This window comes from Chiloscyllium plagiosum, unplaced genomic scaffold (assembly GCF_037043375.1).
Source record: "Chiloscyllium plagiosum isolate Xiang-an unplaced genomic scaffold, Cpla_swu_hap1 HiC_scaffold_6, whole genome shotgun sequence".
Classification (NCBI taxonomy): Eukaryota; Metazoa; Chordata; class Chondrichthyes; order Orectolobiformes; family Hemiscylliidae; genus Chiloscyllium; species Chiloscyllium plagiosum.
This window is the reverse complement of record NW_028270144.1, coordinates 739,618-766,645: the sequence shown is the minus strand read 5'-3', so window position 1 is coordinate 766,645 and position 27,028 is coordinate 739,618. Positions and strand designations below refer to the sequence as shown.

The 27,028-nt window shown below is 40.4% G+C and overlaps 1 protein-coding gene across 1 annotated transcript in view; it reads left to right on the top strand.

Annotated features, from left to right (window-relative positions):
* LOC122553907 (progesterone receptor-like) overlaps window positions 1-27,028 on the top strand; it is a 352,930-nt gene that overhangs the window by 279,914 nt on the left and 45,988 nt on the right. The window contains exon 5 of the mRNA XM_043698410.2: window positions 12,556-12,700. Within this exon, the coding sequence (XP_043554345.2) occupies window positions 12,556-12,700 (145 nt within the window). The remainder of the gene's footprint in view (window positions 1-12,555; window positions 12,701-27,028) is intronic.

The window sequence follows — 27,028 nt, the reverse complement described above, 5'->3', positions numbered from 1 at the left end:
CCATGTACCATTCAGACTTTATCTAATTTTGTGCAGCAGAACATTCATAATTATAAAATGATGAACACCAGGAGGAAGGGGACTGCTCTTCTGGTTTTCCTTAAGACCGATATGTGTCTCTGATACTCTGATGCTACAGAACCCACAGCCCCCACCTGCCCTGAATACGCAACCTTTCCAAACTTGATTATTTTTCTTTCAACTAGTAATCCGCTGCCCAATATTGAACCAATTTTTACCAAAGACCTCCAACTTGTTATTTGATTGGTACCCATGACCAAATAATGGCATGTTTCTGATGCTACCAGCCCATCCTTCCCAAGTGATAATTCCACAATTCAAGGTACCATAGACTGCAGTTTGAAACTTACCAACTTGAGCTACATACCTCTTGATAATGAATAAGAAAATCCATTAAGTTTCTGATTCCTAATGACTATCCAACAGCTTCTGGGAAAGCTGCTGAATGGGGTATCTGCTGGAGCTCATTTACATCTTATCAGTAAGAAGGTTACATGTCCTGGTTTATATTAGAGGCACAGAAATTTGGCTCAGAAGTTTCTGATGGAAGGATATCTTAGCACAGTGTCAACACCAAGTTCTAAGGAACAGACAAAAAGAAATAAGGAGGAAAAAGGAAAGTAAAGAACACAAACTTGCTTTAGAATACAAGACCTTATGATTGTGACCGCTCCACTCCAAACCAATCTATTCAGTCATCAGTCCATTTTAAAAGAGTGGAAATGGTTTCAGTTTCTTTTCTGTATCTTATTTTTAAGTACTGTACCAAATGGCATAATTGTTTCCTTGTCCTTTAGTATCCTTCCAGGATTATCCTGAATACCGTCAGGCTCTTCCCAAGAAGGGCAGAGATATAGAAAATAAGACAACTTGTATTTGTTCAGTACATTTAACAAATAAACATTTTACAAGTGGCTTCTGAAAATGTAAGAAAACTAAACAGATGCTAAACCAACATGTCAGATTTTCCACAATTGTGTTCCTGTCACTGAGTATCACGCATGGAGAGCACTCAGCAGGAATATGACTGAAGGATTCAATGGGACTTTCTGGATTTTACTTCCATTATAATGAACGGTCAATGATGTTCAGTTTTTAAAATCCTGGAACCTTTTTGTATGCAAACAAAATGAAGTGAAATAATTTCAAAATATTGCTGGGGCAGAACTGCTCTTGAATGGTCTAAGGAAATGACCACATTTATTGTCATAAGCTGTACACTGTAGGACTCTCTGTAGAGAGACACGACTATGTCTACATTCATATTGGAATGAAATGTTCGGGGAAAAATTAACATCAGAGACAACAAAGTAAATGTCAGCATTGCAATATTAAAATGGAGGTAAGAGTGTCAGCTGATAACACCAATAATCAAAGAAAGAGAATATGTGTAAAAACCTGTTAAAAAAGGCCAATGAATTTTCTCCTATTATGAACTGTCATTTAATTGATATACATTAATTTACAAATAGCACATTGAAAAACATGTTATTCATTTAATTTCATTTTCAGGATGCCTTTTGCTTTAAGAGATAAACAAGTAAGAGATAAAGCTTGGGAAGACTATATTGCGCTGAATAGATGGAATCATGTGATTTGCAGCTATCTTTGGGTACAAGAACTGTCAAACTGCAAGTTTGGCCTTTCCTACTGTTATTGTGATTTGAGATGCATCCTAGTCACACTAAAAATTGCGGACATCAATAGCAGGTACACAATGGAATTCACTAAAAACAGAACAAATTGAAACAAACCAAGGTAATCTCGTAAGTTCAAATACACGAGCCATCAACAGGTTATCCATAAGATCAGGATAGTGAAGACAATCAAAGGGATTTATTCCTGGAAAATCAAACTGCAAGGCTGTTTCTGGTCGAAACTACAGTATCTCTCAGCTGCAGGAATCACTGTTTGTTAAGATGCTGCCCTAGTTTTTGAAGAGTGCAATTTCCCCCTTTGTCTTGTGTCAACTGAGTCTAGATATTTTTTACAAGATCATTTTATCTTCTTTAAACCATGTTTATTTCTGGCATTTTATTTAGAAAATGCACATTCTGCTGACATGAACTCAGCAAAGATATTTCGTAAGTTACAAGATTTTTAGTGGTGACTCATTTGATCCTGGTCCTATTTGGCATCTCCAGCTCCATACATGGGTAAATTTTTATCTTCAACACATATCACATTAGCATGATGAAGAGTATCTTTCATCTTTATAGACCCTGCTCCTCCCCACTCGCCATGTTTATTACTTTGATCTACTTGATCAGACTCTTTCACGCGCAGTGAAAGTGAAAATGTAATCCTATTCGTCTCAGCGGGTTGTTATCAGAGAATCCCTACAGTGTGAAGACAGGCTATTTGGCCCATCAAGTCTACACTGACACTCTGAAAAATAACCCACCCAGGCCCATTCCTCTACCCTATTACTCTGCATTTACCCCTGACTAATGCACTTAACCAATTTGCCCCTGAACACTATGGGCAATTTAGCATAGACAATTCACCTAACCTCTATATCTTTGGACTGTGGGAGGAAACCAGACCACCTGGAGGAAACACATGCAGACACAGGGAGAATGTGCAAACTCTACACAGTCACCCGAGTTTGGGATCAAACCCGGGTCCCTGGCACTGTGAGGCAGCAGTCCTAACCACTGAGCCACTGAGCCTGTGTTATTCCAAGAAAAAAATGAAAGTGTCTAAAGAACATTTATTTATCTTCTTACTGAAATATCAAATTTCTTATTTATTTCCTAAGACCTAGAAATAGTTTAGAATTATATTACATACAATCTGTAGATTACTGCCATTTTTATGTCATTCTCCATTTAATACTGTGACATGTTTTTAGTGGTTCTCTTGAAGCTCCTCTAGGACATTGGCCTGAGTAGAAGTTCAAAGCATAAATCATTTTTAATGTAACGTGATCTGGCTAAAAGAGAATTAAATGTATTCCATACATATTTTGTTGCATTCCTTTGATACAGAACCTCACATTGCTGTACATATTTGGCTCTTTAAGCAGCAGTACACAGTGCCCTGACCTAGATCAATGGGAGGATCTGCAGTTTTATGCAGTACTGGTGTACATAATAAATGTGGGAAAACCATTGGCATCATTCGCCACATTTTTCAATTTCCTTGGAATATCAGGACTTCAATTTGTTGGGCTCCATTGGAACAGTGTGCAATGAAAGCTGTAAATCAGGAATCCTTATATCAACTTGACTTATTTAAATGATTTGGAGATGCCGGTATTGGACTGGGGTGTACAAAGTTAAGAATCACACAACACCAGGTTATAGTCCAACAGGTTTAATTGGAAGCACTAGCTTTCAGAGTGTTCCTCCTTCAGGGGGTTGTGGAGGACACAATTGTAAGACACAGAATTTATAGCAAAAGTTTACAGTGTGATGTAACTGAATTCATGGATTCATGCAGTTTTTGAGCAAAGTACAATGTAACTCTGCAAGTACAAATTCACTCTACAAACGTATATGTATATGTGTGCGTGTGTGTGTGTGTCTGGGATGGGGGTTTGCTCAAAAACTACATGGATCCATGTAAGACTCTGCTAACTCATTTTTTAGATTAGAATCAGTCTAAACATCATGGCACAGACAACAGCACACAGGGGGCTAACACCTTCAATATATTATCTGCGCTGACACCAATTGTTAAAGTTAACCTGGGAATGTAACTTTTAAAAAAAAAAGTGTTGTAACATACATATGAAAGAAGTGAAGCTAGCAGATGAGAGACTTAAACAATTAAGGTATTATTCAATGTATAATTTCAGTTTTACATCACACTGTAAACTTTTGCTATAAATTCTGTGTCTTACAATTGTGTCCTCCACAACCACCTGATGAAGGGGCCGCGCCAAAAGCTAGTGCTTCCAATTAAACCTGTTGGACTATAACCTGGTGTTGTGTGATTTTTGACTTATTTATAGCTATCCTTGTTTCAAAATGCTCATTTTATGTACTGCAGAATTGGTTACATTTCCTATAATATTCCTATCTTCTCTCATTATCACCTGGAATTGCACCTAATTCTGGGGTTCAGTCAATGGGATATGACTTGAGTTTTTTATTCTGCTTTGTTATCTTCCCCTGTTCATTGGAATTCCTTGGTCTTTTCCCTGAAAGTGGAATGGCCTGATGCTGGGATCAGCACCATTAGCAGCACAAACAGGGAAAGGCAGCTGCTGTTCGCCTGGATTGTGAGGCAGATATTACCCAGGTTAGGGGCCTTAATGTCTTTCAGATCTCTGTCTAGGATCCCCTTCCCTCTTTGTGCTATAGCTGCCAATGTTTGGAAAGCTTGAGGTGGAAAGAGGACTGTTAACAGTTTAAAAGTATCTGATGTACTGGTGGAGTAGTGTTGCTAATTGTGGTTGGAGGGATTCATAGCTGCATAGACTCATGTAATGTCTGCCTGACTGCAAGATTTCTGAACATGAGAGATTGGATTATGTGATGAAGATTGCATGACCTCTTTAAATAGTGTTCGAGTTAACTTACATAGGTTGGGTCATGTTTAGTTAAAGAATATTTTGAACAAACAGTGAATGTGTAAAAAGTTGCAAAGACCAAGAAGTAACTAAGCTAGTGAAGAGGACAAACTAAGAATCAATAAAAGGAAAAAAACATTTTCTCTATTGCTCTGTCTCCCAACTCCTTCTATTTAGCTCACAATGATTTGAGACTTGCACATCACCAACCTCTCCAGATTCAGGCCACTTTATTCTGATTTATTAGATCCTAAGTCCTGATTGTTATTTTTCTCTCTTGAGAGTGTGTTGCTGGAAAAGCACAGCAAGTCAGGCTGCATCCGAGGAGCAGGAAAATTGATGTTTCGGCCCAGACCCCTTCATCAGGATGGTCGATTTTCCTGCTCCTTGGATGCTGCCTGACCTGTGCTTTTCCAGCTATACACTCTCAACTCTGATCTCCAGCATCTGCAGACCTCACTGCCTCTGTTATTTTTCTCTATCAGCTGAGGGTGTATTCTAAGTGAGGTAGATTCCAGATTTTATGCAATAGAGATCTCTTTACCCTGAATTGATAGGTATAAAAATGTTTTTCTGATACTATGACTGAATCATAACATATTTATAAGCCAGAAGGAGGCCAATAGATCTATTAACTTTGTGTTTGTTCTCTGCAAGAGTTAGTTTGAATTCCCGCCTTTTCCAGTAACTCTGCAAATATTTTCTCTTCATGAAATTATCCTGTACCATTTTGAAAGCCACAATAGAATCTACTTCCACCAGTGACTAAGGTAATGTGTTTCAGGTCCTATCTCTTCACTGCACACAAAAAAAGGTTCCAAATGTCATCTTTAGTTCTTCCGCCAATTACCTTAAATCAGTGTAATCTGACTCACTATCTGACCATCAGTAGAAATAATCTACCAAGCTACTCTCTCCAAATTATTCATGATTTTGAACACGTCAATTAAAGTTTCCTTTTAACCTTCTTCACTCAAAAGACAACATCCCAATTTCTGCGATCTGACTTCCTCATGCTCGGAACCACTGTTGTAAATATTTTCACACCCTTCCTAAAGCTTTCCCATTTTTTTGCTCCGGCGTGGTGTCAAAATTGAACATACTACTCTAGTTAAAAATGAACTAACGTTTTATACAAGTTTATTATAATTTCTCATTAACATTTGATCCCCTTGTCCCACCTCGTTCTCCAATGCTGCCACATTACTTGATGAGTCAGGAACATAGTGATATAGGAAATTCTCCTGCACAAACTTCACAATCTCTCCACTCTTTCTGCCATTAACATGATTGCTATGCAAATTTATATTAGGAAAATGAAAGTCCCCATTATAAGTACTCGATAATTTTAACACCTCTTTGTTATCTTCCTATAAATTTCTTCCTCAGTATCTTTCCCACTAGATGGTGAGCAATAAAATTCATCCAGTCGTGTAATGATATCTCTACTATTTTTTCTCTGTAACTGAACAGATTCCTCCACATTCTCGATATTGCCACTTATCTATTCTTTTCTTCTCAATCTTTGCTGAATATCATATATTCATGAACATTTATTACCCAGTTTTGCCCATCATCTTGTCACCATGAATCATATTGCCACATGGCTATCTGTACCTACAGCTCACCAACTGTATTGACCATGTTTTGTGTATTCACATGCATGTACTGTAAAACTAATGTAGAATTTTTATTGAATTTTCCCTTCCTATGATCCCACTTGATAACTTGCTATTTCTGAATCTAATTATATGGAGTCTACAGGTTCCCCTCCAAATTCCTTGTGTCCCTTGATTTTCCTGTCTGAAAAAATCATCATTGCCACCCCTCTGCCAGGATAATCTAAGTTTTCACCAATAGTAGCAGCAAGCTATCCAACAAAGACATTGGTTTACCTATCACTCTGGCAGCTTTATAGATTCCACTTCCCCCAGAACCAGTCCTATTGTCGCAAGACTCTAAAACTCTCACCTGTAAATCTCACCAGCCACGCAGCTATCTGATCTGTCTAATTTCTATACTCACTAGTATTTTGCACCATGTGTAGTCACGTGTTTCCCAAGTACCTAAACTCTTCGTTCAGGACTTCATCCCTATTTTTGCCTGTGCTATTGGTACCTGGATGGATCATGTTTCCTCCCTGCCATCCTCTGTGCATTTAAATCAGCAGTGGTGCTCTGAACTTAGTTTTGTCCGCAGAACCCAGAGGAACCATCATTCTCAGCAGTATTCTGAACTAGAAGCTCCTACACTACCTTCCTGGTCCTCCTTGATTGCATGGTGATCACCCTCATTATCTGCACAACCTTAAGCTGCCATTTGATCACACTCAAGAGTCACATGTAGGCCAGACCAGGTAAGGATGTCAGATTTCCTTCCCTAAAGGGTATTAGTAAATTGGATTTTTTTTTAGATGATTGATAGATGTGGTCACCCTTGGGCTGGCTTTTTATTGATTTCAAATATCAGCTGCCATGGTGGGATTTGAACCCATCCCCCCATAATGTTAACCTGGACCTCTGGTTTACTAATCCATTGACATTACCACTGTGCCACCACCTCCCCTGGATTCATGAATTTTTTGTCCTTGTGTATGCACTACAGAGACACCAGCTGTTGCTCATGCTGGAACTGAGCTCCTCTATCTGACAATACTCATTACTTATCGAGGAATTGAAAGGTTCCCTCATGGAAAGTAAAAGTTAAAGTAAACTGAGATGCCCTGCCAGTGCTTTATTTTTATTCAATAATTAGTTGATTTAACAGAAGTAAACTGGACATGTGAAAATCAGCTGCTTCCCTTATACTGAGGTCTCTATGTTTTACAGGAAGTTAATTTAAACACAACTTAAGGCTTTCTTACACTGAAGTCTACTTCAATGTACCTAAATTAAAAATGTACCAAACTTAAAAACCTTCTCTGCAAATATCTAACTTGCTTAATTTAATCTATAAGTCTTGCATACAGAAATAAAGACAATGAAAACACTGCCCCTCAATCAGAAGTCTTGTGACATTACTTCTTGAGTGTTTTTCTCTGGATATATGTTGTCTCCTCCTAATGCTGCTGCCACTGAGCTCTATACTCTGTATCTAGGTCCTATTTCCCATTCTATTTATTGCTGCTGCTGCTAATCTGCTCTGCACTCTGCAACTGGAGTCCTGAACTGACTCTACTTATTGCTGCTGCCACCACTGCTCAAGTTGCGGCTGCTCACTCTGCACTCTGTAGCTAACACCCTGTCTTCTGCTCAGTTTATTCTTGCTGTTGCTGCTGCTCAGCTCTGCACTCTGAAGGAAGTGTTCATATTTTCAATTCCAGACAGAATGTGGTTTTATTGTCAGTAATTCAAGTTTAATAAAGAAATCTCACTTACAAAAATGTTGCTTTCTTTTCCTTATTCTATCTTGCACTTACTAGGTGTCTGCAAATTATGTAATAATCAGCATTAGGTTGTCCAAAGTTCAAAATTTGTAAGTAATTATAGTTTTTTATCTACTATATGTAACTGATGTAGAACGATCAGTAAGCGTTTATTTTTTGCAGGTCACTTTTTTGACATCTCCATTTGTACAGATTTGGCTGTCAGTGCTGCTGCAAAAGTATGAGATACCTGTGTGTTAAACTATACCACACTTAATTCTAAATTGAATGTTAACACTGCAGTGATCAGATGGTAACTACCAAGTTGTTGGAGGTACTATATTAGATGCTGGGATTAACAGTTGATCCGATCTGCCTGTTTAGTTGAATGGTAAAATCGCATGGAACTATTCCAAGAACAGAGAGTTGGTCAAGCCAATGTTCCTTTTACAATTAACACCACCAGAGGCATGTTGACTGCTTAATGTCATTGTTCAATTTTTGGGAGCAAAAATATCTGCTATGGTTATCCAAAAATAAATCGCTACATTTCAAAGCAATTCATTGTGTGCAAAATGTGTAAGGCATAACGAACTACTTTCAGAATGTAATGCCTCCAAAGCCCAGTCGAGCACAACTGCAGGCACATGGAGAAACCATGAAAGACCAAATAATTGGCCTGGTCAAGTAATGCTTCAGATACTTTGAGGTTTTCACAAGGTACCTCCGAGAAGGTAAAACAATCTTGATGTGATCTATCCTGTGCAATATTTCTTTCACCAATTGCAATACCAGTCGTGTTTGAAGACTAGGAAGAAATTATGCTGGAGGAAATAAGTCAATCATAGACTATTGAACTACAATGGAATTAATCAATAATAAATTCCCCAAAGTTATCTGCACTCTTGTCTTCTAGTGCAAAGTAATCATCATCATATAATGGAATGTGAGCCCACAGACCTCAGCTGCACACTGAGAGTGTTCATGAAACACCTCACCTCTAGGTATACAGTATGCCATTCTGAGCTTTGCCACATATGCCGTGGGTCTTATTATTCGTTCACTATTTATATTAAAGATAATAGATGATATTCAGGTTATTGGGCTGGATTATACACAGGGAGTGAACTCTTTGTACCCCTGTGTAGATTTCAGGGACACATCTACCGCTGCCTGGCCAGCTCAGTCCATTCAGTTTTTCGGATAAAAACCCTTTCATTAATATGCAAGGACTTCCCTCTATCTCCATGGGGAACCCTCATCAAGATGCCAGCCAATTGGAAGCTAATAGCTTTGTGCCACACCAGGGCCAGCGGCCACTATCAGTGATAGTATAAGGTCCAGGAGCCAGAAAATCATGAATACTCCCAAGTGCACATAAATTTGCAATCACAAAAAGGCTGGGTTAAGAGGCTACAGTGAGAAGGTCAGATGATATATGTTAAACAGAATTCAAGTTCACATTTTTACGTCAGAGCTTTATTTCATTTAGCCACACTCCAGACAACTCATACCATTACTGATTACAAGCTCCCCATATTTATGCATCCAATTCAACCCTTGTTAACTCCTAATTAATACGTCCCTTGACTGTTTTCTTGTTCCATTAGGCTTCCAGCATTTCTTCAGACCATATTAAATGATCACACATACTGGATTGGACAGGGGAAAGCAAGATTTGGAGAGGCAAAAATGTGGGACTGAGACCTCCAGTTACATAGAGACCTGGAGCGAAATGGCCCCTTTCACTGACCTGCAGTCTGTAGGATTACATTTGCTAAACTCCATGTTGGGCACAGGCCATTCCTTCAACCCACTAAATCCAAACAGCTGGAAGACTAATTGTCCACTATAGGGTCTCTGTTGAGACAAAAATTGGCAGCCAACTCAATGCCTCCCTCAATTCCCAGGAAGTTATGATGGTCAGGGCAGGATGGCCAATGTGGCTGATGGAACGTTGCCCTAATTTGTGGATCCCTTCACTTTCCAGTCTGGCAGTGCTCATAAAATTCAGCTCCTGGATACCACCAGAATACTCCAATCATCTTCCAGTATGTTCTCCACAGAGACAAGAGAAATGTTTCTAGTTATTGGGTATCTTCTAGATGGAACGTATTCACTTAAAAGCTAGCTTTTGCAGTCATAATGCTGATGTGTGATCACTCAAAATTTCTGATTGGTTTCACTCTGCATTTTTCTGATCAATTATCCTATTCCCCGCTTGCCACTTGTAGTGAATTACATAGTTGTTTCAGAAACTCAATGTCATCCTCCAAGATATATTTCTGAATTCACTTGCTGATGCTAACCCTATGGAGTAGTCACTACACATGTAGAATCATTCTGTCTGTGTGTGGCAGAACTCCCGGGACAAGGGAGGAATTTCTTTTTTCATGGTTTCTCAACTTTCTGTTAAAAGAATAAATTGAAATCTGTTTTCAGTTTAGGTTAACTTTCTTATGATCAAATGAAATTTATGCTGAGGTCTGCAGTGATTCTGTGTCACAATTGTCCAGAAGATAATAAACAGACTTACAATTGAGATGTCATTTTACTATAAAAGTTACATACCAGCTGGAGCTTCCGTTTGTCCAATAGCCCATTCCACAGTTTGCATACTGATCATTTCCAGAAGTGGTTTTGCATAATGGGTACAAGTTTTGCACTGGGAGTACATCACAATAGCCATTCCCACTATGAAAATCAAAATTAACTTAAGTGTAACTGTCATTGTGCATGATCTAGAACTATCTTGGTAAGCTTGCTAACTCAACTAGTTCCAACACAAATATTGTTCTCCCCAGTTCTTACAGCATTTGTAGTTGGTCAGATTTGCTTGTATGTTATTTGTAGCATCCTTTCAATGCTCATACCTGTGCACTGAGAAAATTCTGTTTCATTTTCATTCCATGTATTTGTCTATCATTTTAATATTTGGTTGCATTAAAGAAGATTAACTATGATCAGAATACAATTATATTTAACTTTATGTTTCATGTGTTTTTATACATAATGATATGTCATGACAGAGAATATCATAAAATCCTTGCAAATTTGTCAAACTGCAACACATTTGTTATCATTGTGGTTGATCTCTGGTAAATCTGGTAAAATCTGTCTGATAAATCCACATTCCGTGACTTGTTCTTCAGTCTATAATAAAAAAAGGACCTTGACACACTAAATTCCTTAATGAGTTATCCTAAGGCATTTTCCGTACTGTTCAGCTGGATTGAAGTAATGAACATCTCATGCCATTTAAGGTGCTTGATAGTTCAATAATAAATGGTTCAATATCATTTAAAGCAAGTGCATCTTTTCACCTTTTCCTCTGGATGCATTGTAAAGAAGTACATGCCACCACAAATATTTATGAAAACTGTTGACTTCTGAGGTTGAAACTATCAGCACAAAAAAGATTATCTATTCTTATGCCAAACCAGCATATCCCATTATAAAAGATGGAAGTTTTAATCTAAGATTGTTCACTGTATAATATCTCCATGACACTGGACTCCTTTGGCTATAAATTCTGTGAGCATGATCTTATTCTCCACAAACACCAGATGAAGAAGCAGTGCTCCGAAGGCTAGTGCTTCCAAATAAACCTGTTGGACTATAACCTGGTGTTGTGTGATTTTTAACTTATACCAAAATAGGAATTTCTAACTTTAGGTATTTTATTTCCAGTTCACTAGAACAGACTGTTGTTATGTATTCAGCACAATGAAAGCCAGGAAGTACACACTAGAATATGGCACAAAATTGATTTACAGCTTCACATAAACATTTTTGCAAGAGTCTATTATTTTGTGAAATTGCCACAAACTGAGCTAACATTGCTGATCAAATACATTTCCCTCTAGATATCTACAGCTTGTAATTTTACATAGAAACCTAGGCACAGCAAGAGTTCACATGGATAATCTAATTTCTTTACCCACTTCTCCCCAAGCCATCTAAATGGATCAAACAGAAATCAATACATTTATCCCAGTTGGATTGCTATGCATGCATGATAGAGAATGTGGTTTATGATGTATTCTTCATATTTGGAATCCATTTAAACAGATGGACAGGTGGAAGCTCCCAAAGATAGCAGTCTCACTTGCTCCTGAAATACTGAAATCAGCTGAAAAGGAAGAAAAATATCTCTCCTTTTTTCTGCTGCTTTCAAACATTCTGTATTGATATGTATAATGATTATTGAATACAGTGATATTAATTACTTTATGTTATGATGATGAGGTCCAGGTTAATCATTTTATTTTAAACATGTTAAAATAATAATTGTTAGGTGATTCTAATGGGAATAAGGTGGAATGTATGTGACACCAGTAAAGTTGATATACCATGGTCGAAGTCATGTGACAGCCTTAGCATATCAAAGCAGCATGGTTCATTGCATTGGGTCTTTATCTGGATAATCTGTGTAGGTTTGAACCACAGGTGAGTAATCTGTTAATGTCAAACTTCTCATCTCATTGAAGGGGAAATAGAAAATCATTCATTAACTTGGAAAGCTAATCCCACTGGGATACTTTTGGTCAGCTCTTAGGTTCTGTGCACATCACAATGCATATTTTGCCTGTTTTCCCATTATGCCAATAATGAAGACTCTTCTTTTTAACCTCTGCATATGTATTTACAGGATTCCGGAATTTGCACATAGATGATCAAATGACTCTCATTCAATATTCTTGGATGGGTCTGATGGTATTTGCAATGGGATGGCGGTCATATAAACACGTCAAAGGAAAAATGCTGTACTTTGCTCCAGATCTGATTTTCAATGAGTGAGTAGATCCACTCTTACATTTAATTAAAAGATCACACTAACTTAGTGTATTGTTAATCATGATGGTAGATGTTTACTTTTGTAAAGGTTACACAGTAACATGTTGCTGCAGTAGTGTGTGTGTATACTGTATTATATAGTTGCTTCAGTTCTTGAAGTCAAGTCGTTTAAATCAGGTGACTATACTTTCTGTTCACATTGAACGAAGCACTTGCAACTCTATTGAATTGTAAGTTATCCGACAGGGGATGCTGAAAAAAATTAATGAATGCTGTCACACAAGAGAATGTGTCAGGATAGCAGGGCTAAACTACTTCAGACATGTTGAAAACCATTTTGAAAAACATGTTACCTTTTCCTGAGGCTACATGGGGGAAAAGAAAATGTGGCAGAACAGCAGAAAGTAGACCTAATTAGAGGGTAAAGCACTCATTATCCTTATCCTGGTTTAACGGTGGGAAAAATAGGCATGATAGAATCTAGTTTGTATGTGAGGAAAGTTAACCTGCTTTAAATTTCAGGCATTCACTGTACAAACAGCAGTGCATCATAATGAGCAGAATCTGGCAGCCAGTGTTATTGCAGGGGGCCGTGATGGCCTAACGGAATTATCACTGGATCGTTAACCCAGAGACCCAGATAATGCTCTTGGGATCTCAGTTTGAATCCCATCATGGCAGATGTGGAATTTGAACTCAATTAATATCTGAAATTAAAAAGTCTAATGATGACTCTTTGAAACCATTGTTGATTTCCAGGTTCACTAATGTCTTTCAGGGAAGGAAACTGCCATTCTTATCTGGCCTGACCTACATGTGACTCCAGACTTACAGCAATGTGGGTGACTTTTAACTGCCCTCTGGGCAATTAGGGATGGGCAATAAATGCTGGTCTAGCCAGAGATGTCCTTATCCTGTGAATGAATAAGGACAAAAACACAGTGCCTTGTCGACAAAGATAGTACAACTTAGGGATCTGTGTAAACTAGAAGTACCTGACTGGTATATGATATAGCAGGTAGATAACACGAATGTAAGTGCTAAAGAAATGTTATATTTCAACCTGTTTGTATTTATTGCTCACCAAAGCGTAATCTTAAACCTCTTTCAATGCCTCTTAGTCATACAAAAAAAGCATCATTAACTGTAATTAATCATGAAAACTTTCAGATTAGCTAAACTCCAGTCAATTTATTTTCAAAAATATACTTTATTCATAAAATTAATTTGATATCTATACAATTGGTCATGCCATACATACGTATACATTCCATTTCTTTATATACAGAGATCGGAATTAATCATTCATATATACAAGTCTGTACATTGACCATCCAGGTATTCTGCTGAGGCATCAGCGGGATCCAATTACTGAGTGAGCCCAGTCAATGCACTTTAAGAAACAGAGCCACGATGTTCTATCAGTGGGAAACAGTTGGAAGTGCCTGTCATGCTGAGTAACCTCTGTTGCCTCTTTGTTAATGTATAAGCAGCTCATGAGCTTATTGCACCATGAGGCAGGAGTGAGCTGTAATAGGGGAGGATAGGATTAGCTTTATAAACTGGCAGCGTAGTTTGCTTCCTTGTTGTAGATGGAAAAAAATGCTCCAACTATAACTCTGCTGAGGCATTTGTCTTCCATCAGTGATAGGGAGATGCACCAAGCTATGCAAATATAATCATCTGCATTCTGATCTCCATCCTCATTCATGAAAAGGTCTCCAGCTCTTGCTTCATTCAAACTGACCCTTCATAAGAATATAAGACATGGGAGAAGATCAAATCAGCCATTTGATAAGATCATAGCTGATCTTTGGCTTCAATTCCTCTTCCCCCTCAACTTTCATATCCTTTGCTTCTCTGAGAGACCAAGAATCTATCTATTCCAGTCTGAAATGTATTTAGTGATGGAGCATCCACAACACGATAAAGTCACCAAAGTCTTATCAGGCTACAGGGCTGCCTTCTCATTAGGGAGACAGGACTGGTGGTGGTTTAACTTAAGGGCCATCATGCCCTCAGGGACAGCAGGCAGTGGCTGAAAATAACAGTTCTTCAGGATAAGCACAGCAAGTACAGGAATTGAACACACACTATTAGAATCACTCTACATTACAAACCAGCTGTTCAGCCAACTGAGCTAAACAATTCCAATAATTCACAATTCTTTGAGTGAAGATATTTCTCCTCATCAAAGTGCTTAATCTTTAACCCCTGAAACTGTTTCCCCTTGTTTGCCAATGGCTCGGGTAATTAGGCAATAGTTTGGTTTGAGCATGTTTTTCCCTTGTGTGAGCATTGGCTTACAACTTCTTTGTTGAAGCTATTAGCATGGATTGTAAACAGCTAAGGGCCCTCACTGATCCATGTGGCAGTCGACTCGTCACAACCTGCACCTGGCACTGACTTTCTGTCTGTTAACCAATCCTCTGTCTGAGTTAAAATCACTCCCGACATATGAATCCTTGTATATTGAATGTACCTTATCACATACATTTGGAAATCCAAGTGTTGTACATCTTACTGGGTCCCCTTTTTCTACCTCGCTAGTTAGGTTCTCAAAACTTCTAATCAATCTAACCTGGATTTTCCCTTTTGTAAAACCATGTTTCAGTTATACCATGCTTTTCTTTGTAAATTGTTAAGACTTCTTGGTTATTATATGCCAGCATGTTGTCAATGTTAGATGTCAGGCTAACTAGCCTGCTCTTCACTCCCTCAGTCCCCACTTTCCTGAGTAGCAGAGTTTATATTTTCTAATGTTGGGACTTCCACAATTTTGAACTTTTTGAAAAATCATCTGGGGCATATTAAATACTTCTATAGCTATTTCTTATAGAATCCTAGAGCAGCATTTTCCCCTCCCTAGATGGTGAAACAACTACTTGGACAACTGGAAAATAAAAAAAAAAAACTGGAAATCTGAAACAAAACAGAAATTGCTGGAGAAATCCAGCAAGTTTGGCAGCATCTTTGGGAAGAAAGAGAGTGAATATTTTGAGTCTAGTTCAGTCCTAAAGGATCACTGGACCCGACATAGGTAGGAAAAGGGATGGGAATTTCAGGCAGAAATTCAAGGAGCTAGGTGGAAGTGTAGTGCTAGAACAAACAGAGTTGTTATTTCTGGTTTGTTGCCCGAGCCACATGCTAGTGAGGTGAGAAATAGTGAGAGAGAGGAGTTGAACATGTTGCTATAGGAATCGTGCAGGAGGAAGGGTTTCAGATACCTGGGTAATTGGGGCTCATTCTGGGGTAGGGGGACCTCTAAACAGGATGGTCTTCACCTGAACCAGAGGGGTATCAATAATCTGGGGTGAAATTTGCTAATTCTCTTCAGGATGTTTAAACAAATTCAGCAGGGGAATGGGAACAAAAATTATAGTTCCAGTGTCTAGGAGGTTGAGAGTAGTGAGGTCAGAAATAAGGCTTCAAGGTTGCAAGAGTTCACAAGGCAAGCAGGAAGGTGGTTTGAAGTATGTCTACTTCAACACCAGGAGAATCCAAAATAAGGTGGGTGAGCTTGCAGCATGGGTTGTTACCTGGGACTTCGATGTTGTGGCTATTTCAGAGACATGGATAGAGCAGGGACAGGAATGGTTGTTACAGATTCTGGGATTTAGATGTTTCAGTAAGAGCAGAGAAGATGCTAAAAGAGGGGGAGGTGTGGCATTGTTAGTCAAGTATAGTATTACGGACATTTGAGGACTTGTCTATTGAGATATTATGGGCTGAGATTAGAAACAGGAATGGAGAGGTTACCCTGTTGGGAGTTTTCTATAGGCCTCTGAATAGTTCCAGAAACGTAGAGGAAAGGATAACTTGAGAGTTATAGGTTAGCCAGGAAAGGCCGAAAGAGAGAGCTAAGAAGAGTCAGGATGGGACATGAGAAGTCGTTGATGGATAGGATCAAGGAAAACCCTAAAGCTTTCTATAGGTATGTCAGGAATAAAAGAATAAGAGGATTAGGTCCAATCAAGGATAGTAATGGGAGGTTGTGTGTGGAGTCAGGGGAGATAGGGGAAGCCCTAAATGAGTATTTTTTGTCAGTATTCACACTGGAAAAAGACAAAGTTATTGATGAGAATACAGAGATACAGGCTACTAGACTAAACGGGATTGAGGTTCACAAGGAGGAAGTGTTAGCAATGCTGGAATGTGTGAAAATAGATAAGTTCCCTGGGTAAGATGGGATTTATTCTAGGATTCTCTGGGAAGCCAGGGAGGAAATTGCAGAACCTTTAGCTTTGATCTTTATGTCATCATTGTCTACAGGAATAATGTCAGAAGACTGGAGGATAGCAAATGTTGTCCCCTTGTTGAAGAAGGGGAGTACAGACAACCCTGGTAATGATAGACCAGTGAGCCTTACTTCAGTTGTGGGTAAAGTGTTGGAAAAGGTTTTAGGAGGTAGAATTTATAATCATCTCGATTGTAATAAGTTGCTTAGGGATAGTCAACACGCTTTTGTGAAGGGTAGGTCGTGTCTCACAAACATTATTGAGTTCTTTGATATGGTGACCAAACAGGTGGATGAGGGTAAAGCAGTTGATGTGGTGTATGTGGATGTCAGTAAGGAGTTTGATAACGTTCCCCACAGAAGTCTATTGCTCAAAGTATGGAAGTATGGGATTGAGGGTGATTTAGTGGTTTGGATCAGAAATTGGCGAGCTGAAAGAAGACAGAGGGTGGTTTTTGATGGGGAATGTTCATCCTGGAGTTCAGTTATTAATGATGTGCCGCAAGGATCTGTTTTGTGGTCACTGCTGTTTGTCATTTTCCTAAATTACCTGGATGAGGATCTTAGAAGGATGGGTTAGTAAATTTGCAGGTGACACTAAGGTTGGTGGAGTTGTGGATAGTGCTGAAGGATGTTGCAGGTTACAGAAAAACATAGATAAGCTGCAGAGTTGGGCTGAGAGGTGGCAATTGGAGTTTAATGTGGGAAAGTGTGAGGTGATTCACTTTGGAAGGAGCAACAGGAATAAAGACTTCTGGGCTAATGATAAGAATCTTGGTTGTGTAGTTGAGCAGAGAGATCTCAGTATCCATGTAGCTAGATCCCTGAACGTTGCCACCCAGGTTGATAGGGTTGTTAAGAAAGCATGCGGTGTGTTTTCTTTTATTGGTCGAGGGATTGAGTTTTGCAACCATGAAGTCATACTACAGCTGTACAAAACTCTGGTGCGGCTGCACAGTTCTAGTCACCACATTATAGGAAGGATGTGGAAACTTTGGAAAGGGTTCAGAGGAGATTTACCTGGATGTTGCCTGGTATGGAGGGAAGGTCTTATGAGGGAAAGCTGAGGGACTGAGCATGAGGGACTTGAGGCTGTTTTTGTTAGAGAGAAGAAGATTGAGAGGTGACTTTATTGAAACGTATAAGATTATCAGAGGATAGTGGACAATGAGAGCCTTTTTCCTCTGATGGTGATGGCTAGCTTGAGGGGACATAGCTTTAAATTGAGGGGTGATAGATATAGGACAGATGTCAGTGGTAGTTTCTTTACTCAGGAGAGTAGTAGGGGCATGGAATGCACTCCCTACAACAGTAGTAGACTCTCCAAGTTTAAGGACATTTAAATCATCATTGAATAGACAAATGGATGAAAATAGAGGATGAAAATGGAATAGTGCAGGAGAGATAGGCTTCAGATTGGTTCCACAGGTCAGTGCAACATCGAAGGTCAAAGGGCCTGTACTGCGCTGTAATGTTCTATGTTCTAAAATGTCAAGTCTGCGTTAAATCCATAGATCTGTCAGACCTACTGAGTTTCTCCAGAATTTCTATTTTTGTTTGTAATTGGACAACTGACCCAGAAGAGGTTCCCATCTACTTCTCCCCATCTCACCAATTGCACCCTGTATGTGAAGGTTCATGCGTAATCTTTTCAACTCATCACCAATCAAGACCCTTAAATGGTTATTTATTGGTCACTTAATGATCTCAATCCTTACCCCCTGACTGCATGCCTCCCTGGCAAGCAACAAAGGTGACTGGCTTCTGAATTGGGTGAGTCGTCTGTCAGGTTCCCCGATCCAGTGGAGGTGAGGGGGGCAGTCAGATGTATCGATGGGGAGAAAGGAGGGAGGTGGTTTCTGCAAGTCAAACAGACCTTAAAGCTGCTCCATCCCTGAGTAATAGAAGATAACCTGAGGGACAGAATCAAGAAGGTACCAGCTTCCGATGACCCAGAACACCAGTGTCAATATCTGCTGTCGACTGAGAGATGGGCTCACACTCATCTGTCAGCTCTTAACAAGCTGATTGGCACACAATCAGTCACATTATCTTAATAATGAAGATGACAGGTTAGTCACATAAAGCAATTGCTCCACATTTGACCCCAATAGAGTGAACATTCTATCCCTCGGATGTAAGCTGTTAGGTCCCACAGACTGGACATATTTAGAACATAGAAAAATACAGCACAGAACAGGCCCTTCGGCCCACGATGTTGTGCCGAACATTTGTCCTAGCTTAAGCACCCATCCATGTACCTATCCAATTGCACCAAAGATTCTGGCTCTACCACTCCCACAGGCAGCACATTCCATGCCCTCACAACTCTCTGGGTAAAGAACCTACCCCTGACATCTCCCCTATACCTTCCACCCTTTACCTTAAATTTATGTCCCCTTGTAACACTCTGTTGTACCCGGGGAAAAAGTCTCTGACTGTCTATTCTATCTATTCCTCTGATCATCTTATAAACCTCTATCAAGTCACCCCTCATCCTTCGCCGTTCCAATGAGAAAAGGCCTAGCACTCTCAACCTATCCTCGTACGACCTATTCTCCATTCCAGGCAACATCCTGGTAAATCTTCTCTGCACCCTCTCCAAAGCTTCCACATCTTTCCTAAAGTGAGGCGACCAGAACTGCACACAGTACTCCAAATGTGGCCTAACCAAGGTCCTCTACAGCTGCAACATCACTTCACGACTCTTGAATTCAATCCCTCTGCTAATCAACGCAAATACACCATAGGCCTTCTTACAAACCCTATCCACCTGAGTGGCAACTTTCAAAGATCTATGAACATAGACACCAAGATCCCTCTGCTCCTCCACCTTACTAAGAACCCTACCGTTAACCCTGTATTCCGCATTCTTATTTGTCCTTCCAAAATGGACAACCTCACACTTGACAGGGTTGAACTCCATCTGCCACTCCTCAGCCCAGCTCTGCATCATATCTAAGTCCCTTTGCAGCTGACAACAGCCCTCCTCACTATCCACAACTCCACCAATCTTCGTATTGTCTGCAAATTTACTGACCCACCCTTCGACTCCCTCATCCAAGTCATTAATAAAAATTATAAACAGCAGAGGACCCAGAACTGATCCCTGTGGTACTCCACTTGTAACTGGGCTCCAGGCTGAATATTTATCATCTACCACCACTCTCTGACTTCGACCGGTTAGCCAGTTCTCTATCCAATTGGCCACATTTCCCACTATCCCATGCCTCCTGACTTTCCGCATAAGCCTACCATGGGGAACCTTATCAAATGCCTTACTAAAATCCATGTACACTACATCCATTGCTCTACCCTCATCCACATGCTTGGTCACCTCCACAAAGAATTCAATAAGACTTGTAAGGTAAGACCTACCCCTCACAAATCCGTGCTGGCTGTCCCTAATCAAGCAATGTCTTTCCAGATACTCATAAATCCTATCCCTCAGTACCCTTTCCATTACTTTGCCTACCACGGAAGTAAGACTAACTGGCCTGTAATTCCTGGGGTTATCCCTATTCCCTTTTTTGAACAGGGGCACAACATTCGCCACTCTCCAGTCCCCTGGTACCACCCCCGTTGACAGTGAAGACGAAAAGATCATTGCCAACGGCTCTGCAATTTCCTCGCTTGCTTCCCACATAATCCTAGGATATATCCCGTCAGGCCCGCGGGACTTGTCTATCCTCAAGTTTATCAAAATGCCCAACACATCTTCCTTCCTAACAAGTATCTCTTCTAGCTTACCAGTCCATTTCACACTCTCCTCTTCAACAATACGGTCCCTCTCATTTGTAAATACTGAAGAAAAGTACTCATTCAAGACCTCTCCTATCTCTTCCGACTCAATACACAGTCTTCCACTACTGTCCTTGATCGGACCTACCCTCGTTCTCGTCATTCTCATGTTTCTCACATACGCATAAAATGCTTTGGGGTTATCCTTGATCCTACCCGCCAAAGATTTTTCATGCCCTCTCTTAGCTCTCCTAATCCCTTTCTTCAGCTCCCTCCTGGCTATCCTGTATCCCTCCACTGCTCTGTCTGAACCTTGTTTCCTCAACATTATGTAAGCCTTCTTCGTCCTCTTTACAAGACATTCAACCTCCCTCGTCAACCAAGGTTCCCTCACACGACCATCTCTTTCCTGCTTGACAGGTACATACATATCAAGGACACGTCGTATCTGTTCCTTGAAAAAGTTCCGCATTTCCACGACATCCTTCCCCGACAGGCTATGCTCCCAACTTATGCTCCTCAGATCCTGTCTTACAGCATCGTAATTACCCTTCCCCCAATTGTAAAACCTACCCTGTTGCACACACCTATCTCTCTCCATAACCAAGGTGAAAGTCACAGAATTGTGGTCACCATCACCAAACTGTTCACCCACTAACAAGCCCATCACTTGTCCCAGTTCGATACCAAGTACCAAATCCAATATGGCCTCCCCTCTGGTCGGACAATCTACATACTGAGTTAGAAAAGCTTCCTGGACACACTGCACAAACACCGCCCCATCCAATCTACTTGATCTAAAGAGCTTCCAATCAATATTTAGGAAGTTGAAATCGCCCATAACTACTACCCTGTGGCTTCTGCACCTTTCCAAAATCTGTTTCCCAATCTGTTTCTCCACATCTCTGCTGCTATTGGGGAGCCTATAGTAAACACCCAACAAGGTGACTACTCCTTTCCTATTTCTGACTTCAGCCCATACTACCTCCAAAGGCAGATCCCCCTCAAACTGCCTTTCTGCAGCCGTTATACCATTTCTAATTAGCAACGCCACCCCCCCTCCTTTTTTACCACCCTCCCTAATCTTACTGAAACATCTGTAACCAGGAACCTCCAACAACCATTCCTGTCCCTCTTCTATCCACGTTTCCGTGATGGCTACAACATCGTAGTCCCAGGTACCGATCCACGCCTTACCTTCGCCCACCTTATTTCTGATACTCCTTGCGTTGAAATATACACACTTGAACCCATCTCTGTGTCCGCAAGTATTCCCTGTCAGTGCTACCTTCTCCACAGCCTCCCTACATTCTTGGACATCCTGACAAACAGCTAGCCTACTTGCTGGACTACAAGTCCGGATCCCATCCCCCTGCCAAATTAGTTTAAACCCCCCCGAAGAGTGCTAGCAAACCTACCCCCCAGGATATTGGTGCCCTTCTGGTTCAGGTGCAACCCGTCCTGCTTGTACAGGTCCCACCTTCCCCAGAATGCAGTCCAATTGTCCAAATACCTGAAGCCCTCCCTCCTACACCATCCTTGCAGCCAGGTTTGTATTTTTCAACTACTTTCTGTTGATATTAATTACCGTATATCCTCATTATGATTTGCTCTGAGGTTACACTGCATTAATGGAAATGTAACTTGTGTGAAGACAGACACAAGATATTTGTTCAATGTCTTTGCAGTTTGTTCATTTTCCATGAGAATTTCTCCTGTCTCTGATTCCAAAGTCCCACTGTTCACTTCAGTTGTTCTTTTTCTTTTTATTACCGTATATCCTCATTATGATTTGCAGAAAATACGGAGATATGGCATTGAGGGAGAGTTGGAGGTTTGGATTAGGAATTGGCTGGATGGAAGAAGACAGAGGGTAGTAGTTGATGGCAAAGTTTCTTCATGGAGTGCCGTCACTAGCGGTGTTCCGCAAGGATCTGTTTTGGGACCATTGCTGTTTGTCATTTTTATAAATGACCTGGAAGAGGGGTTAGAAGGTTGGGTGAGCAAGTTTGCGGATGATACGAAAGTGGGAGGAGTTGTTGACAGTGAGGAAGGATGTGGCAGGTTACAGCAGGATATAGAGAAGCTGCAGAGCTGGGCAGAAAGGTGGCAAATGGAATTCAATGTAGCTAAGTGTGAGGTGATTCACTTTGGGAAGAATAACAAAAAGATGGGGTACTGGGCTAATGGTCGGATACTTGGTAGTGTGGATGAGCAGAGGGATCTTGGTGTCCATGTACACAGATCTCTGAAAGTTGCCACCCAGGTAAATAGTGCGGTGAGGAAGGCATATGGCGTACTGGCTTTTATTGGTAGAGGAATTGAGTTCCGGAGTCCTGAGGTCATGATGCAGTTGTATAAGACTCTGGTGCGGCCGCATCTGGAATATTGTGTGCAGTTTTGGTCGCCATACTATAGGAAGGATGTGGAGGCACTGGAACGGGTGCAGAGGAGGTTTACCAGGATGTTGGCTGGTATGGAAGGAAGATCGTATGAGGAAAGACTGAGACACTTGGGGCTGTTTTCATTAGAGAAAAGAAGGTTTAGGGGTGACTTGATTGAGGTGTACAAGATGATTAGGGGGTTAGATAGGGTTGACAGTGTGAACCTTTTCCCGCGTATGGAGTCGGGTATTACAAGGGGGCATAGCTTTAAATTAAGGGGGGGTAGATATAGGACTGAAGTTAGGGGTAGGTTCTTCACTCAGCGAGTCGTAAGTTCATGGAATGCCCTGCCAGTAGCAGTGGTGGACTCTCCCTCTTTATGGGCATTTAAGCGGGCATTGGATAGGTATATGGAGGATAGTGGGTTAGTATAGGTTAGGTGGGCTTGGATCGGCGCAACATCGAGGGCCAAAGGGCCTGTACTGCGCTGTATTCTTCTATGTTCTATGTTCTATGTTCTATATTATTGTAAAAGCTCTTAGATTCATGGTAGCATTATTTTCACTATTTTGTTTTCTCTTTCTGTCACCTTTGTGGTGACCCTTTGCTGATTTCTAAAACAGTCAGACTTCATGCTATTCTTTACAACATTATATGTTTCTTTTAAATCAAATACTATTCTTAACCTTAGTAAGCTACAGATGCATTTTCCTCACTTAGATTACGTTTTCAGTGAAATGTATTTTTGTTGAAAGTTTTGAATTGTTTACTGAATTTGTTCTTTTTTATTTACTGCAATAACATTTGGTCAATTTGCCCATCAACCTCAGTAAGTTCCCCTCATACCTATAAACAGGAGGGTTCCCTGTTTTGAGCATCCCGTACTAAGGAATGCAATCTCGTGGAGCGGTGTAATTTTTAAAAAATCTGACATTTGAATTTTTCCTGTACTTATGAGCAATTCCTTTACATTGTCCTGCATTGTGTTCTGACTTACCAACAAAATGACTTGTGACAGCTCTCCAGAATGGGATCTGTTTGCAACCCGGGGACTTCCAATAATTGACTTTGTTTCCATTTTAATTCTTGTTTGTGATTGGACCATGTATTTTCAAACTTACTGAGGCATTCAATTATATTTCAATTCCTATTTCCCAATGGATCTTTTCCATGACATTATTAATTAATTCTACCTCATTGCCCAATACTAGAGTCATAAAGTCATCCAGCACAGAAACAGAACGTTCAGTCCAACTCGCCCATGCCCACCAGGTTTCCGAAACGGAACTAATCCCATTTGCCTGCATTTGACCCATATCCCTCTAAACCTTTCCTATTTGTGTAACTGTCTAATTTTTTTTTAGGTGTTGTAATTGTACTCACCTCTGCCACTTCCTCTGGCAGCTGCTTCCACATTTGCACCACCCTATGTATGAAAAAGTTGCCTCTCAGGACCATTTTAAATCTTTTCCGTCCCACCTTAAACTTATGCCCTTTAGTTTTGGACTCCCCTAACATGGGGAAAAGACATTAGCTATTCACCTAATCTATGCCCCTCATGATTTTATAAACCCCTGTAAGGTTACCCCTCAGCCTCCAACACTCCAAGGAAAAAAATCTCAGTCTATCCAGCCTCTCCTTATAGTTCAAGCCCTCTAGTCTCAGTAACATCCTTGTCAATTGTTCTATCAAACCCTTTCCAGTTTAAAAACATCCTTGCAATAGCAGAGCGATGGGAATTGTGTGGCCTTACACTGTCTTGTACAGCTCTAACATGACTTTCCAAATCTTGTACTTATGAAAGCAAGCGTGCCAAACACTACCTTCATCACCTTATCTACCTGTGATGCCACTATCAAGGAAATATGTACCTGCACTCCCAGGTCTCTCTGTTTGATAGCAACCCTGAGGGCCCTGTCTAGGTCCTGCTCTGTTTTGCCTTACCAAAATGCAGCACCTCACATTTATCCAAATTAAACTCCCTCTGCCATTCCTCACCCACGGGCCCAGTTGATCAAGTTCCCATTGTAGTCTGAGAGGACCTTCTTCACTATCCACTATGCCTCCAATTTTGGTGTCATGCACAAACCTACTGACCATACCTCCTATTTTCTCATTCATATCGTTTATATAAATGATAAACAACAGTGGACCCAGCACCAATCCTTGCGGCACACCACTGGTCACAGGCCTCCAGTCCAAAAAGCATCCCTCCAGCACTATCCTCTGTCTCCTACCTTCGAGTCAGTTATGTATCCAAATGGCTAGTTCTCCCTGTATTCCATGTGATCTGACCTTATTAACCAGTCTGTCATAGGGAACCTTGTTGAAGGCCTTGATAAAGTCCATGTAAATAATGTCTACCACTCTGCCTTCACCTATCTTCTTGAATACCTCTTCAAAAAACTCAATCAAGTTTGTGAGATACAATTTCCCACGCACAAAGCCATACTGATTATCCGAACCAGTCCTTGCCTTTCCAAATACATGCAAATTCTGTCTGTCAGAATCCCCTCCAATAATTTACCCACCACTGAATTTAGGCTCACCAGTCTGTTGTTTCCCAGCTTTTCCTTAAATAAAGGCACAACATTAGCCACCCTCCAGTCTTCTTGCACCTCACTCACAGCTGTTGATGACACAAATATCTCTGCTAGGGGCCCAGTAATTTCTTCCCTAGCTTCCCACTATTTTCTGGGATACACTTGATCAAGTCTCAGGAATTTATCTACCTTTATGCATTTTAAGACCTCCAACATCCCCTCTTCTCTAATGTGGACTCTTTTCAAGACATCACTATTTATTTTCCTGAGCTCCCAAGTTTCCATGTCTTTCTCCACGATGAATACTGACATGAAATATTGGTTTAGGAGCTCACTCATCTCCTGTGGTTCCAGACATAGATGATCTCTTGATCTTTAAAGGGCCTTATTCTCTCCCTTTTGTTTTGCCCTTAATAATACACTTGTAAGTAAAATCACTTTGGATTCTCCTGAGTCTTATCTACCATTACTATCGCATGCCCCCTTTTTGCCCTCCTTAAATGTACTCCTACACTCCTTGAGTGATTCACTTCATCCCAGCTGCCTATAACTGACATATGCATCTTTCATTTTCTTGACCAGAGGCTTAATATCTCTAGTCATCCAGTGTTCCCTACTTCCGTTAGTCTTGCCTTCTCATTAACAGGAACATGCTATGTCTGAACTCTCGTTGCCTCATTTTTGAAAGCCTCCCACTCGCCTGATGGCCCTTTGTCTGCGAACAATCTCCCAATCAACTTTTGAAAGTTCCTGTCTAATACCATCGACACTGACCTTGTCCCAATTTAATACTTTAATACTTTAACTAATAGAATTATGGTCTCTGGTCCCAAAGTGCGCCCTCAATAATACCTCAGTCACCTGCCTGAATTATTTGCCAAAAGGAGGTTGAGTTTTGTCTCTTTTCTAGTTGAACATGTTGACTGAGAATGTGTTCTTCAACACTGTGACAATACTATGGCTATAACTGGGGCGTAATGATGTCTCAGTAAATAGCACTGCTGCTTCACACCCCTGATGAAGGACTTTTGCCTGAAATGCCGATTTTCCTGCTTCTCGGATGCTGCCTGATCTGCTGTGCTTTTCCAGCACCACTCTGATCTAGACTGCTACTTCACAGCACAAGTTGGAGGTGCCAGTGTTAGACTGCAGTGTACAAAGTTAAAAATTACTCAGTAATTGTAAGAAAGTTCTGGGATTTACATATGAAAGAACTGACACCAACATGCCCATTCTAAAAGATGAGAGACTTAACAAACAATCCAGGTCTTTTTCAATATATAATTTCAGTTACATCACAATGTAAACTTTTGCTATATATTCTGTGTCCTGCAATCTTATACTCTACAACCACCTGATAAAGGAGCAGCACTCCGAAAGCTAGTGCTTCCAAACAAACCTGTTGGTCTATAACCTGGCGTT